At 45.2% G+C, this 15,749-nt stretch overlaps 2 protein-coding genes across 4 annotated transcripts in view; one reads left to right on the forward strand and one right to left on the reverse strand.

Moving 5' to 3' along the window:
• CNTN5 (contactin 5) overlaps positions 1 to 15,749 on the reverse strand; it is a 669,997-nt gene that overhangs the window by 352,935 nt on the left and 301,313 nt on the right. The gene's annotated exons all lie outside the window — the stretch shown is intronic.
• On the forward strand, positions 13,863 to 15,420 carry LOC310760844 (uncharacterized protein). Its single transcript, XM_083610052.1, has 2 exons — positions 13,863 to 13,945; positions 14,097 to 15,420. The coding sequence occupies exon 2, from the start codon at positions 14,199 to 14,201 to the stop codon at positions 15,270 to 15,272; it is 1,074 nt and encodes a 357-aa protein (XP_083466178.1). The 5' UTR covers positions 13,863 to 13,945; positions 14,097 to 14,198; the 3' UTR covers positions 15,273 to 15,420.

Below are 15,749 nucleotides of genomic sequence, written 5' to 3' on the forward strand. Positions count from 1 at the left end.
TCAACATCTGGAGAGCCAGAACTTCCCCATATCTGCTGTATCTTCATTCTTACAGTCTGTACATGAAATGTTTTAGTGGGCCAGATTCCCACAGAGCTTTTAAAATTACATCACATAGAATTATAGAATTGAAGAGTTGGAATATGCAGCTGTCCCTTACAGGGATTGAACCTGCAACCTTGGTGTTATCAACAGTGTTCAAAACTGAGATATGAAAGCTAGGAGCTAAATGGCACCTTAAGACTAGGTTATGGCCGCAACAGCAGAATGTCCTGGTGAACTTTTTTATAACAAGATACAGAGCTGAAAATGAATGAACTGCAGCTAAAATATTATGTTCGTTATTCACATGGTCTAGTAGTCCTTCCTCTGCCCACCCTGGTAATATTCTTAACAAGGTCTCTTCTCCAATCTTCAGAGAGTAGCTAGAAGTGGGGAGGCAGAAAAAGGTCCTCCTTCGCTTCCACTCTGCAGTTTTAATCTGAAATCTTAGGCGCAGTACTGCGCCCAGAGCTCAGACAGTGCTCGCGCTAATGAAATTCCCTGTTGCAAAATGTGCCTAGAACAATGGGAGTTTGAAACACTGGTTATCAGCACCATGCTCTAAGGAACTGAGCTATTCAGACTAATGTGTACAGTGGTACCTCAGGTTACATACGCTTCAGGTTACAGACTCCGCTAACCCAGAAATAGTGCTTCAGGTTAAGAACTTTGCTTCAGGATGATAACAGAAATCGGGCTCTGGCGGCGCGGCGGCAGCGGGAGGCCCCATTAGCTAAAGTGGTGCTTCAGGTTAAGAACAGTTTCAGGTTAAGAACGGACCTCCAGAATGAATTAAGTACTTAACCTGAGGTACCACTGTATAATAAAATATGATTATACATCTTGCTTCTTGAATTTAACTCTCCTTTATCAGTCTTTGCAACTTTCACTAGGAATAAATATGTTTCAAAGTGGGCAAACGGTTCCTGCTAGTCTGCATCCTTCTCTCCTCCTGGTTTGGTTTTTGAGCCAAATGAGACATTTATTTTATTATGTAGCACACAGCTAAAGAGCTTGCATTTTCCTTAAGTAACTAAAGGCACAGGGGAGACCAATTTTTATTGGGAAGGCAACACGAGAGGAGGGATTATCGCTTCACCACCACCCAGCAATTGGAGTTGAGATTCTCCCTGTGTAGCTAGACACCTTAGGGAAAAAATTCCCAATGGCACCAATTGAGCTTGCCTACTTTTTCAAAACGTATTAGAGACTGATTTAATGAGAGTCTGTATCTGCATGTGAATGTATGCGTGCTATACCCTATGTACCATGTTCATGCACACAAACATTATTACAGAATCCTGGATAGATTGAATAGCTTGCAGTTTTCTGACTGCTTTCTATGTAGATCAATTCATATGTAAATAAAACTCTAGTCTACATGAATGTTTACTCATACGAGATTGTGTTAGGCCCAAGAGGCTATTCCACAATAGTTAGGCACATTGTCAGCTGCATACATGCACTTATATACAGATGAGTAAATTCATAGTAATCTCAGTTGACAAGAGAGACAATCTATAAACACACACACACACACACACACACACACACACACACGTCCATTTTTTGTTCACGGCAATAACTATGGGAGAGCACTGCCGATTATAATTCCCCAGCAGTGAAGGCTTCATGGTTGCATTTACAACATGTTAACTCAAACACTTTGCAACAGCCTATTCATATTTTAGCTTTATAACCTATACCCAGCCTTTCCCCAAGGGTTCACAGCGGATAACAGTCTTCATAAAATGTGATTAAACACAGCATATAAAAAGGTGCAAAAAAGCCTTGCTCGTTCAGCCCAGGCTTTGCAGGGGGGTGGGTGGGGGAGAGAAGAAACAAATGCTCATGTCACTTACGCTGCAATTCTATGGTCCCTAAGGAGTCTCTGAAGTTGGAAAAGGTCTATCCTCGGAAAGGGAGATTCAACCTCATACACCTCCCAATGAAGGAATAGGCAAAAAAAGGAAGTGTTCCATGGGTGTGTTTGAAGTATGCTGACATCCTATTCCATGGACTTTGGAATGGGGAACAAGCTACATCAATTCAGACCCTCCAAGTGTCCCTATTTTTCAGGGACAGTCCCAGATTTACAGAAGTCATCCTGGTTTCCGATTTGATCCTGTAACAACCAGTGTTTCCTTGGGTTTCCCTATTTTCATCGGAGAAATGTTGGAAAGTATGGCATTATGTGACCTCCAAGCTAAAGAGATAAAGTAAACATAAAACCGATAGAGGACACCTGAAGGGAGTCCTGTATAGAATAATAATAAAAAAAAATGTTTAATGTTTTATTATATGTTGGAAGACACCCAGAGTGGTTGGACCAACCCGGTCAAATGGGTATATATAATAAATTTGTTATTGTTATTATTCAAGACATCCCTATTTTCATTGGAGAAATGTTGGAGGGTATGCAGCCCTAAAGCTGGTGTACTTACTTTCCCTCTCAGCGATTTCTCTGGGAAAACTATAGGGTCGGGGTGAAAAAAAGAAAGATGGAACAGGAAATGAAGGAAGTGGAATGCCTCTCCCATACTTTCTATTCTGCTGGTGTAAGCCAGGCAGAGAATTAGAAAAGGTATTTTATCTTCCTTTGGCCTATAAAGGACAATTCCACCAACTGATCAGTGACAATCTTCATCTTCATTGACTGAAAAATTTTGCCCAACTCCCAACCCCCGGGAATGAGGGAGGAATGTTCATGGTCTACTTTTCACAGAGGGCTGACCCAATTTGATACCCCTGAGTTTGCTTGTGGATGCAAATGCAGCTCCCGGTTGGATTATGACTTTCTCAGGGTTTCGTGATGTAGTTTTGGCATGGAAAAAGTGCACACAAGCATACACATTTTACATAAAATATGCATATACAATGCATACAAAATGCATCATTTATGGATGAACGCATTGAAAAGTCTGGATTTATGTTTTAAAAGTACAAATTTTGTACAGCTGAGCACCAGTGAGACTGAAACATGACAGAATTAGCTGCTCAGCCTATCCTTACCCACCCCATCCAAAAGCTATATGGATCTCCCCACTCTGGAAGAATGGCAGACGAAATTGATTGACTTTATGGGATTGGCAGAAATGACTGGCAGAATCCGTGACCAGGGAGAAGAGTCGGCAGAAGAAGAATGGAAGAAATTCAAGGACTACTTACAAAAATACTGTAATATTAATGAATGTTGAGTGATGTTGGATTGAAATTAAGTGGTTTCTAGCTGTAATGGTACAAAAGAATATGAAAAAATAGTTCTTTTTTCTTTGTATATAAGTAAAAGTTTAAGCTACAATAATTTAAGAAGATGGATAGAAAATAAGGGGTTTTTTAACTGTAATGCTATGTGATAAGGATTTGCTGGATAAACAATCTGAACTGGAATACAAGAAGGGGAGGCATGAGGAGGTCAGGGAAATATGTTATTGAAAAATAAGTTATGAACTTTATGTGTTTTTATTATTTTTTCTTTTTAATTTTTTCTTTGTTTGTATAAAATGGAAAATTCTAATAAATATCTTATTAAAAAAAAAGCTATATGGATCTCTCCTTATTTTGACTCCGTTATAACCAGAGATAAAATATTTACATATGAGGGGGTTCATGTTTAGTGAAAGCAGTTTTGTATTGTTAATTTGAATTGTTAGTGACTTTCAGAAGATGGAGCTATCTGGGAGGAGGAGGGTTGAGGGGGGGAGAATAATACCATTAGTACTTTCGCAATAAAATGTATTAGCAAATTTTGCAACCAGTCAAATAAAAGCGAAATTACACTAAGCAAATTGTAAGCAGCAGGATGGCTTGTAGGACTGATTGCTGCCCGAAGGGGCGAGCATTTAGTTAGCATTTTGCTAATAACATCTCTTTTGTAAAAAGAGCTATTTTCTATGTTTGTTAATTTATTATTAAGAACAACGTGAGGGTCCTAGGCTTTCCAGCAAAAATGCCATTTCTGAGCCCTCAAATATTTATATATTTTTATGGGTTTATAATGAATCATCTGGGTGCTGTATGATAAAATATAACACAAAATTAATAATGCTAAAATTCAACACTAAAATCCAAAGCCAGCACACAAGAACAAAACATTTGCCAGCAGATCATAATAAGAGCTGTGTCTTCCTATATACATAAAAATGTAAGGCTGTCATCGTGCTGCAGTTTGAATGGCTGCCATTAGGCGGCCGCCGCAACTGCAACATGACCAGCGTTAGGAAGGTGGGAAGCAGTGCGGGTGGAAGGCGGCTCAGGCAAGCTGTTTAATGGGAGAGGTGCTATGAAATGCCTCCCTTCTATGAAAAACAGCTGCAGCAAGCTTTGGTGGACAGGGGGAGCCACAGTGGTTTAGAAAGCCGCTATATGAAGTGCCTCCCTCTCCTTTAACAGTGGGTGGTGTTTGGCATATGCTCTGGGGGGGATAGGCAAAGAGGTGAATGAGGTGTAAAGAGAAGGGGATTGGCCAGATGGGTGGGAAGGATAGGCTGGCAAGGGGAACAAGCAGGGGCAACAGCCCCTGCTAAAAATAAAAGAAGTGCTGTGCTGGATTAGGCCAAAGGCCCATCCAGGGCAGTCTTAAGCATATGCAGCACCGGGGTGCAAAGATCCGCCCGGTGCCCTCTCCCCCAGGTTGCCCAGAGTTGTCAACCTTTTGGGGGGGACCCCAAAGTTGTTGACCTTTGTTGGGGCAGGGCGGTGAGGCGCTCACAGCAAAGCTGGCCTGGCCAGCCGCCTCAGCATCAACAGAGGAGTTTGAGGCAGTGGCGGCAGCAGAGCAAGGGCGGGGCCGGGCTCCTGGGGGGGGGCAAGCAGAGCCCAGTGCAACAACAGTCAAGCCCGAGGCAGCAGTGGTGGCAATGATGACCAAGCGAAGCCAGGCGCCTCATGTGAGCAGCATGCGCTGGGTGGGCCTCTTGATGGCCTGCTAATCCCAGGCACGCAGGAGGGTGGAGCCGGCCGGCTGCCTCAGTGCCTCACTTGCCCGCAGCAGATCTGCGGCGCTCCGACGGGCTCTACTCCAATCGGCAGCGGCTGCTGGCTCTTCCCAACCCTCAGACTCCAAATATCAGCCCTGGACTCTTGGCCTGGCGCCCCTGAGAGCCCGGTGCCCGGGTGCCCCACACCCCTAGCGCCTATGGGTAAGACGGCCCTGGGCCCATCTAGTGCAGCATCTTCTCCTCACAGTGGCCAACCAGATGCCTCTGGGAAGCTTGCAAGCAGGACTGAAGTGCAACAGAGCTCTCCCCAGTTCTGATTCACAGCAAATGGTATTCAGGGAGGCAGAACATTTGAGATATGATCTGCTTTACATCTTTTCTGCCATTCCTCCTGCAGTGTGACATGCAATTCCTCTCCCTAAAGTAGTATCTAGGGACGTGGGTGGTGCTGTGGGCTAAACCACAGAGCCTAGGACTTGCCGATCAGAAGGTCGGTGGTTCGAATCCCCGCGATGGGGTGAGCTCCCGTTGCTCGGTCCCTGCTCCTGCCAACCTAGCAGTTCGAAAGCACGTCAAAGTGCGAGTAGATAAATAGGTACCGCTCTGGCGGGAAGGTAAACGGTGTTTCTGTGCGCTGCTCTGGTTTGCCAGAAGCGGCTTAGTCATGCTGGCCACATGACCCGGAAGCTGTACGCCTGCTCCCTCGGTCAATAAAGCGAGATGAGCACCGCAACCCCAGAGTTGGCCATGACTGGACCTAATGATCAGGGGTCCCTTTACCTTTACCTTTAAAGCAGTATCTATTAGTCGCTTCAGACATCTTTTGTGGAGACATATATTCCCTTCCCCCCAGTCTTTCCCCTGACAATAAATTTGTATCCTGTTATTTTGGATTCCTGTCTTTTTCACCTGTTCCAGTTTTTAGAACAACAGTTTACTATTTTCATGGTACCAGATTTTCATGTTATTTTGGTATACTGCTTAGAGATTTTTAAATATTAAGCAGTTTAGAAATGTGTTCAAATAAATACATAAACATATAAATCCCAGCATAAACAAGAACTCAGTGCCATCAATCAGGAGAGATGAAAAATATAAATAAATATATAAAAGGAAAAACAACAAGTTTCTAAATTTTAAACTATTACATAAAAAAGATAAATGCTTACTGGGAAAAGTAAATCACACAAACTGCTAAGCTAATTGAGCCACACCTCCTGACCTAATTGGCTACTGGAGTAGCTAGGAGGAACTAGCCAGGAATATAGACTTAGAACCAGCAAGCTACAGGGAGCCCTGGCAGATGAAGTATCTCAGCTCCAGCAGACAAATTTTCAAGGTGAGTTACAGATTTGTGAGTTTGGAAGCAGGGCAAGGAGGCCATGGCACCCCACTCTGCCCAACAAAATATGAAACTCTCAGGAATCATAGAATTGTAGAGTTGAAAGGGAATCTCAGCTAAAGCATCCCTGACAGATGGCCATCCAAAACATCCAACGAAGGAGAGGACACCAGCTCTTAAGGAAGTTGGTTCCACTGTCATACAGCTCCTACTGTCACAAAGTTCTTTCTGATTTTTAGTCGGAATCTCCTTTCTTGTAACTTGAAGTCATTGGCTTGAGTCCTACCCTCTGGAGCAGGAGAAAGCAAGCTTGCTCCATCCTCCATGTGACAGCTGTTGAGATATTTGAAGATGGCGATCATATGATATGTTAAAGCTATGGTTTTCTCAGTAGTCATGTATGGAAGTGAGAGCTGGACCATAAAGAAGGCTGATCGCTGAAGAATTGATGCTTTTGAATGATGGTGCTGGAGGAGACTCTTGAGAGTCCCATGGACTGCAAGAAGATCAAACCTCTCCATTCTGAAGGAAATCAGCCCTGAGTGCTCACTGGGAGGACAGATCCTGGAGCTGAGACTCCAATACTTTGGCCACCTCATGAGAAGAGAAGACTCCCTGGAAAAGACCTTGATGTTTGGAAAGATTGAGGGCACAAGGAGAAAGGGACGACAGAGGACGAGATGGTTGGACAGTGTTCTCGAAGCTACCAAAATGAGTTTGATCAAACTGCAGGAGACAGTGGAAGACAGGAGTGCCTGGCGTGCTTTGGTCCATGGGGTCACGAAGAGTCGGACATGACTAAACGACTAAACAACAACATCATATGATATGATATGTAACTTGGAAAAGAAAACTTCAAGCAGAAAGCCAGCAGCAGTGTGGGGGCTTCCCAGTGTCTTGCACTAACTGCCATATGTATGAATATCGCCCTGTTGGGCAGAAGTTTTGGGTATGTACAAAGTGGAATAAGCTTCTGGCTCTCCAGGGACAAGACTGTTCTGTTGTGGCCAAGACCTGCTGACAGGGAGAATGAAGGTGTTGGGGAAGGAGAATGTCACCCCTATGGAGAAAAACATTCTCATAGGAGGAACCCAATCCTTGGGAGATGAGCAGGGTTTTTTTTTGTAAGCTAGAACTCGCCAGAACTCAGTTCCAGCACCTTTCAGGTGGGTGCCATTGCCATTATAAGAGAACAAGTGAGGCCTTGATGTTGGCAGCAATAACATGGCAAAATGCAGTCATGAGGTCCTGGAAGACAAATTTAACTCACTATGTAGGATACTGAAAGCCAGGACCTCCAAGAATCCCCAGCATAGAGCTAAGTGTCATCAGGACACTGCTGACAACGTACTCCAAACCTCCAGAAACCCAGTGGTTTCATGTAGATGTTAAACAATGTAGGAGATAGGATTTAGCCCTGAGGAACCCCACACTGAAGGTTCCATGGGACTGAAAAACGTTCCCCAAGCAACACCCTCTGGGAATGACCATCCATGTAGGACTGGAACCACCATAAAGTGGTGCCACCCACCCCTAGTTCGGACAGTTACTCCAGACCATGGTCAGTGGTATCAAAAACTGCTAAGAGGTTGAGAAAAATTAACAGGGACATGTTTCCCTTGTTGATCTCTTGACAGAGGTCATCATACAGGGTGACCAAAGCAGTTTCTGTGCCAAAACTGGGCCTAAACCCCGATTGAAATGGATCCGGAAAATCAGTTTCTTCCAAAAAATGCCAGGATCTGGTCTGTGACAACTCACACCAGAACCTTGCTCAAGAAAGGGAGATTAGCAACGGGCCAGTAGTTAGTTAGGTTTTCTGAATCCTGGGAAGGTTTCTTAAAGAGTGGTTTTACCACTGCCTCCTTCAAACAGGCAGGGACCACCCCTTCTTGAAAAGAGGCATTGATTCCTCCCTGCTGGTTTTTATCAGCCAAGAGGGGCAAGGGTCTAGGGCACAAGTGGTCGCCTTGTCTGATCTGAGCACCTTGTCATATCCTCAAGCCATTGTCATGGATAGGGAGGCAGGCAGCCCACCCCCAACCCCAATATGCTCACACAAGTTAGCTGGAGGAGCACTAAGGGCAGCCTGTCTGAAATCTCCTCAAATCTGGAACAGGGCCTGTTCATTGTAATTAGAGATATTGCATACAGCGCCAATGTTTTCCCATTTTAGACTAACAAGTTTTCTTCCATCTATTGACTTGTTACTCCCAATACATGGTAGGGGAAATTGCAGGTCCTCTGCCAATAAGATGAAAGGGGTGCTTCAAAGATCTCAGATACATCAGTGCTCCCTGGAAGCCTCCCAAGAACAGTTGCTGACCTTAGAATGCCCAGTGATCTCAGACCCATCAAGTCTCCCAGAAACCAAGAGCAGTCTGGATGAGCAACTAGAACAACTGGTGGTGCCTCCAGGCAATCTCCCTCGCTGGGATTTTTGCATTTGATTCAATTTGTTTATAATTAAAAGTCTCAGAGAAGAGCAAGTTTATGTTTGCTAGAGTGGATTCTCAAGAAGCAGCCCAGGAGGATTGCACAGCTGTTTCCTGAGCCCTTTATTTATACTGTTAACATTCTGTTTCACAATCCAAGGAAGATGCCAGATTCAACAGTGTGCAGGCATGACACATTCCCACCCACAGAAGAAATCAAACATCAACAGCCATAGTGACGGTTTCACCATACTGTGTAGGCTGGCATCTTGTAGGTCACATCTAGAGATGTTGCCAAATTTCACACGTCTTCTACTTGGAATATGAACCTCAGTCATGTGTAATGCTCATCTGAAATATGAGGTGAGCATTATGACTTCTAATTCCTTCCCACCATCCTTTCCATCCCCAAACCGCAAAATCCCCTTCCTTCCACCTGTGAACCTCTACCACTCTTGCCTTCCACCCTGCTTTCTTGGCTGCTGCTCTGGAGTTGGTGGAAGCAAAAGCAAGGAAGATTGGTAGGGCTCTCCCTTTTTGGTGTCTTCAGTACTCCTGCAGTTGGGAGCTAGACAACACCACAGTTATGGACACCATATGGGCATTGGGAGTCCTGGGAAGAATACATTTCCTAGGGCTGCTGAAAAGCAACAGAGGGACCTCTCCATCTCCTTCTCTGCTGAAGGGGCAAGAGAATGATAGAGGGGGAAATGGAGAAGGCACAGTGGGGGCCAATTGGCTCAAAACTGGAATTGGAATAAACAGAACTATTATTTATTTACTTGGAGCATAACTTGGTTTCCCAAACCAATTATGAATCAAATCCCCCACCCTCTGGCTCTGTGGTACACTGGTGGCCAACGAAAGAGGTTTAAAGACTGTCTCAAGGTAAATCTTTAAAAAAATGTAGTATAAACACCAACAATTGGGAAACACTTGCCTGTGAGCACTCCAATTGGATAACAGCCTTTTCCAAAGGTGTCATGGGCTTTGAAGACACTCGAACTCAGGACGCAAGGGAGAAACATGCTAAGAGGAAGGCACACTTGGCAAACCCTCACCGTGATCAACTCCCACAAAGAAACCAATGTCCCCACTGTGGAAGGACATGTGGATCCAGAATTGGCCTCCATAGTCACTTATGGACTCATTGTTAAAACTGTGTTTATGGAAGACAATCTTACTCAGCTATGAGTGATCACCAAAGAGAAGAAGAAGGTACCACAGCACCTCTCCAATTTTATTCGGCACCTACTCTATGTATAGATGGGAGCAGATTCACTTTTCAAAAATTCTTCTTATGTTTGAAGACAGCTAAGCTATCGTGCCTCTTCTTTAGCTTCTCTCCTGCAGGCTAAACATCTCCAGCTCTTTCAGCCACTCGTCATAGGACTTAGTTTTCAAAATCCTTCACCATCCTGGTCCCCCTCTCCTGGACACACCTGTTTTTTAAATATCCTGGTTAAAGTATTCCAGATGTGAACTGAGGTGCACTCAGAACAATAAGGAATCATGCTAGCATCCTGATTCAACTAGGACTAGTTCAATGTGATAAGATTATGATAATTATGTGATACATCATCCTTTCGCCTTCTGTATGCATGGTTAGGTGGGAGAGCCACAGGTGGAAGGCTCCCAAATGGGGAATTCTGAGAATGGAGCGAAGCTGAGCTGTCCTGGGATCTGCTGCGTCCCAAGGCACTCTCACAGCAGGCCATTGTTGGATTGAACCCAAGCCATTTGCTACCCCCTGTGAATGCCATGGTGGTTACACTGCTGTGTAGGATTGCCCGTTGAAATAAATGGGCCTAAGTGACTTGACCATTGACTTTGATCTGTGTAGAACACAGACACACCCACACACTAGGGACTGCTGCCCCTGTTTGATTCCCCACCTCACCTCACCCAAACCCACTTTGCCATCCATCCCTCTCTTTACAGCTCACCCAAGTTTCCCACCCCCTCACAGCTCCTTCAGTCCGCACATCTCCTCATAGGTCCTCCAAGCACCACGACCCCCATCCTCATGGTTTCTGTGTGTCTATCCATCCCTGCTTTATTCATACCTCTGCTGCTGCTTAAAGCCACCATTTTATAATCTGCCTTCTCTTTTTGGTCCCTTCCCCATGCAAATCCAGGTGACGCGGCACTACAAATCGTCAAATGGTGGCTGCACCATGACAGTCTTACATATTCATGTATATAGGAATGCCCGCACGCACGCTTTCTCTCTCACACACAGAAAATCCACCACAGTGCCAATTATAATCTTTTTCTGATTTAAATTTGCACCATCTTTGGAAGAAAATCTGGTTGTCCTATCTGGACCAAGGGAGTGGGGGTGGGGGACAAAAAGAGAGAGCTGAACGTACAGCAAGTAAAGCAATCACACCAAAGCCCAGTGTTTTCTTGCATAGGACATCAATGAAGGCCAAAGCAGATTTCATGAGGAGCTGTCTAAAAGCTTTGCTTGTCATTCTAAAGGGACTATGGCAGCTGAAGTGCTAGTAATTTTGCCTTTAGCTGCTTCCCATTTGAATCACTGCAGTGAGTTTTTTCTTTAAAGTCCTACGCTGAAGGGTATTAATGATGCAACAAAGTGACTGGTGTTCTGAGGATGTATCTATCTATTTATTTTTATGAGTGTGTTTAATTGCACATTTTTCTTAAGATTCTAATTACAACCTGCTCTAAAAGTGATGCCTAGTTGTTTAAAGATGCATTTTTATACTTAATATGCTACATTATTATTAGTTATACTGCAGATAGTTCACTAAGAAATAGTGCCGGGATGTGAGAGGGGATTAGAAATCGCATTACTAATACAGGAGCTTGTCTGCATAGGAAAAAGGGAAAATAAATAAAGCACTCCACACATGATAAGAGCTCCTTCAATTTCTTTCACAAATCTCGTTTTATTAGAATCTAAATGTCACTCTCATAAAAAGATGGAGCTGGCAGCACAGTCTGATTGGGATTGTTTTTAACTGTCCATTTTGCATTTAACATCTGTAGAAGTCTCCGTGGTTCACTGGGAGGCAAAGAGGACTGGCCCAAGACCTTTTGCTGCCTGAGGCAAAGGACAAGATGGTACCCCTCCCCGTCCCAATAATAGAAGCCTGGTGATGGAATAATAATAATAATAAAATTTATTTATATCCCGCCCTCCCCAGCCAAATCTGGGCTCAGAGCGGCTAACAACAATAAAAGTAACACAGCATTCTAAAATCAATTTATTTTAAAATCAATTCAAAATTAAATTAAATGAATGGCAACCATTGGGCTTGAGTTCTGTGAGGATTACCAAAGGAGGGGGTCAGGCTGTGCCTTGGCCAAAGTCCTGGTGGAACAGCTTTGTCTTGCATGCCCTGCGGAAAGATGTCAAGTCCCGCAGGGCCCTAGTCTCTTGTGACAGAGCGTTCCACCAGATTGGGGCCACAGCCAAAAAAGCCCTGGCTCTGGCAATGGAATAATATTTTCCATTGTACCTGAGGCAACAGGGGGCCAAGGACAGCTCTCTTGTTTAACATGAAGAATAGTTAGGGGCCACTGCCACCTCACCCCATTTACATGTGTTATCTGGACTTGCCACACTCAGCCTAATGGTAGGACCCAGGGCTTTTTTTCAGCTGGAACTCACAGGAACTCAGTGCCGGCACCTCTCAGGTGGGTGCCACTGCCATTATAAGAGAACAAGGGAGGTGTTCATTGTGAGTTCCAGCACCTCTTTTTCTAGAAAAATAGCACTGATGATGGCCATTTGAACAGTTGCCACATGGAAGATGGAGAGAATTTGTTTTCTCCTGCTGCAGAGGCTAGGACCAGAACCCATAGCTTCAAGTCACAAAAAAGGAGATTCTGACTAAACATCAGGAAGAACTTTCTGATAGTAAGAACATTCATGGTGAGTTCTAGAAAAATAGCACTGGTAGGGCTAGGTTTGGAGGAAGACTACAGACAGGGAATTAACAAAGAGCTTGTAGGGCAGCAGCTGAAGAAGGAACAAAAGGGTTTTCTTGTGTGAGTTTCTTGTGGCTGATTAGCTGCTTTCTCTGTGCAAAGGTCAGAGGGGGCAGGGCTTCTGTTGAGGTAGGTGATTAGCTGTGGGAGGAGCTTGTCAGAGCTTGTAGGGCAGCAGCTGAAGAAGGAACAAAAGGGTTTTCTTGTGTGAGTTTCTTGTGGCTGATTAGCTGCTTTCTCTGTGCAAAGGTCAGAGGGGGCAGGGCTTCTGTTGAGGTAGGTGATTAGCTGTGGGAGGAGCTTGTCAGAGCTTGTAGGGCAGCAGCTGAAGAAGGAACAAAAGGGTTTTCTTGTGTGAGTTTCTTGTGGCTGATTAGCTGCTTTCTCTGTGCAAAGGTCAGAGGGGGCAGGGCTTCTGTTGAGGTAGGTGATTAGCTGTGGGAGGAGCTTGTCAGAGCTTGTAGGGCAGCAGCTGAAGAAGGAACAAAAGGGTTTTCTTGTGTGAGTTTCTTGTGGCTGATTAGCTGCTTTCTCTGTGCAAAGGTCAGAGGGGGCAGGGCTTCTGTTGAGGTAGGTGATTAGCTGTGGGAGGAGCTTGTCAGAGCTTGTAGGGCAGCAGCTGAAGAAGGAACAAAAGGGTTTTCTTGTGTGAGTTTCTTGTGGCTGATTAGCTGCTTTCTCTGTGCAAAGGTCAGAGGGGGCAGGGCTTCTGTTGAGGTAGGTGATTAGCTGTGGGAGGAGCTTGTCAGAGCTTGTAGGGCAGCAGCTGAAGAAGGAACAAAAGGGTTTTCTTGTGTGAGTTTCTTGTGGCTGATTAGCTGCTTTCTCTGTGCAAAGGTCAGAGGGGGCAGGGCTTCTGTTGAGGTAGGTGATTAGCTGTGGGAGGAGCTTGTCAGAGCTTGTAGGGCAGCAGCTGAAGAAGGAACAAAAGGGTTTTCTTGTGTGAGTTTCTTGTGGCTGATTAGCTGCTTTCTCTGTGCAAAGGTCAGAGGGGGCAGGGCTTCTGTTGAGGTAGGTGATTAGCTGTGGGAGGAGCTTGTCAGAGCTTGTAGGGCAGCAGCTGAAGAAGGAACAAAAGGGTTTTCTTGTGTGAGTTTCTTGTGGCTGATTAGCTGCTTTCTCTGTGCAAAGGTCAGAGGGGGCAGGGCTTCTGTTGAGGTAGGTGATTAGCTGTGGGAGGAGCTTGTCAGAGCTTGTAGGGCAGCAGCTGAAGAAGGAACAAAAGGGTTTTCTTGTGTGAGTTTCTTGTGGCTGATTAGCTGCTTTCTCTGTGCAAAGGTCAGAGGGGGCAGGGCTCCTGTTGAGGTAGGTGATTAGCTGTGGGAGGAGCTTGTCAGAGCTTGTAGGGCAGCGGCGCGCGCCTAGCGGCGTGCGCAGTTTGATCCATCTTTTAGATTTAGGGGAGCTAGTCTCAAACGTTTGTTGGGGGAGATATAGGTTTATTTGGGGGGATTTATTTGTCCTGTCTTCACGCTTTTTATGATGGAGGACCGCTGTAGTCACCCCCAACGACACGTTCTCAAGATGGAGGGTGAGGGAACAGCTGCAGTCGCCTGTGGTTCCTGCGCAATGTTTGCCATCTTGCCAAAGGTTGCAGGCAGCTTTACCTGCAGCAATTGCATGTTGATTGCCCTCTTAAAAGACAAAGTCCAGCAACTGGAGGAACGTGTAGCTACGCTCCAAAGAATTAGAGAGCTGGAGCTCTTCTTGGAAGCAACAGAGCACACCGTCTCCACCAAGGAGGAGACAGGGGACTCCCCTGAGAAGGAGGCTAGTTCACCAACACAGGAGCCAGATATATGGAGAAACGTGACTCAAAGAAGTAGGAGGCCCAGGGTTCGCTCTGATTGTTTAGAAATCCGCAATCGCTTTGAGGTCCTTTCCCCTAGCATGGAAGACGAAGAGCAGACTCCATTTGAGGATCTCTCCCTCATTACAGTCGATCAGGTATATGAAGACGAGCAGCAAAGGCAGTCCTCAGGGAATGTGCAGGCGACCTTGGAACGGACAGCTCACGGAAGAACCCCGACCAGACCTAAGAGGAGGCGTGTAGTGGTGATAGGGGATTCCCTACTGAGGGGAACAGAAGCAGTGATCTGTGGGCCTGACAAGATGTCTCGGGAAGTGTGCTGTCTCCCCGGGGCTAAGATCCAAGATGTAACTGAACGACTGCAAGGAATCATAAAACCCACTGACAAATACCCCTTCCTCTTGGTTCATGTGGGAACCAATGACACTGCAAGCAATAGCCTCCAGAAGATCAAAAGAGATTACGAGGCTCTGGGCAGGAAACTGAAGCAATTAAATGCACAAATTGTCATCTCATCTGTCCTCCCAGTTGAACGACGTGGCCCAGGGAGAGAGGGAAAAATAGTGGAAGTGAACAACTGGCTTCGCAAATGGTGTAAACAGGAACGGTTTGGATTCTTAGATCACGGAATGCAGTTTCTTGAAGATGGACTTCTGGCAAGCGATGGGCTGCACCTCACAACGGTTGGGAGGAATGTTTTTGCAAAAAATCTCAGAAACCTCATCAGGAGGGCTTTAAACTGACTAATGTGGGGGAGGGAGACAGTGCTCCTGTAGGTAGGAGTCTATCAATTGATGAAGATGATCATCCAAATGTCATAGACCGAATGGAGCAAACAGCACGCAGACCTAGTGGTGGGAGGAAAAAATCCTTAAATAAGAGACACGGGGGAATGATTAATGGACTTCAATGTCTGTACACTAATGCGCAAAGTATGGGAAATAAACAAGATGAGCTTGAGCTCTTGGTACAGCAAACTAAATATGACATAATAGGAATCACTGAAACCTGGTGGGATAAGTCCCACGATTGGAATGTAATAATGGAGGGATACAATCTATTTCAGAGAAACAGACCAGACAAGAAAGGAGGAGGAGTGGCGTTATATGTCAGGGATGTGTATACCTGTGAAGAGATCCAAGATTTAGAACCTCAAAGCCAAAGTGAGAGCATTTGGGTCAAAATTAAGGGAGAGAAGAATAACAGTGACCTCATTGTGG

The sequence above is a fragment of the Podarcis filfolensis genome (genome assembly GCF_964270895.1).
Source record: "Podarcis filfolensis genome assembly, chromosome: 4".
Lineage (NCBI taxonomy): Eukaryota > Metazoa > Chordata > Lepidosauria > Squamata > Lacertidae > Podarcis > Podarcis filfolensis.

Coding starts and splice junctions, on each gene's coding strand:
- LOC310760844 (XM_083610052.1), top strand. CDS start 14,199: ATGATGGAGGACCGCTGTAGTCACCCCCAACGACACGTTCTCAAGATG.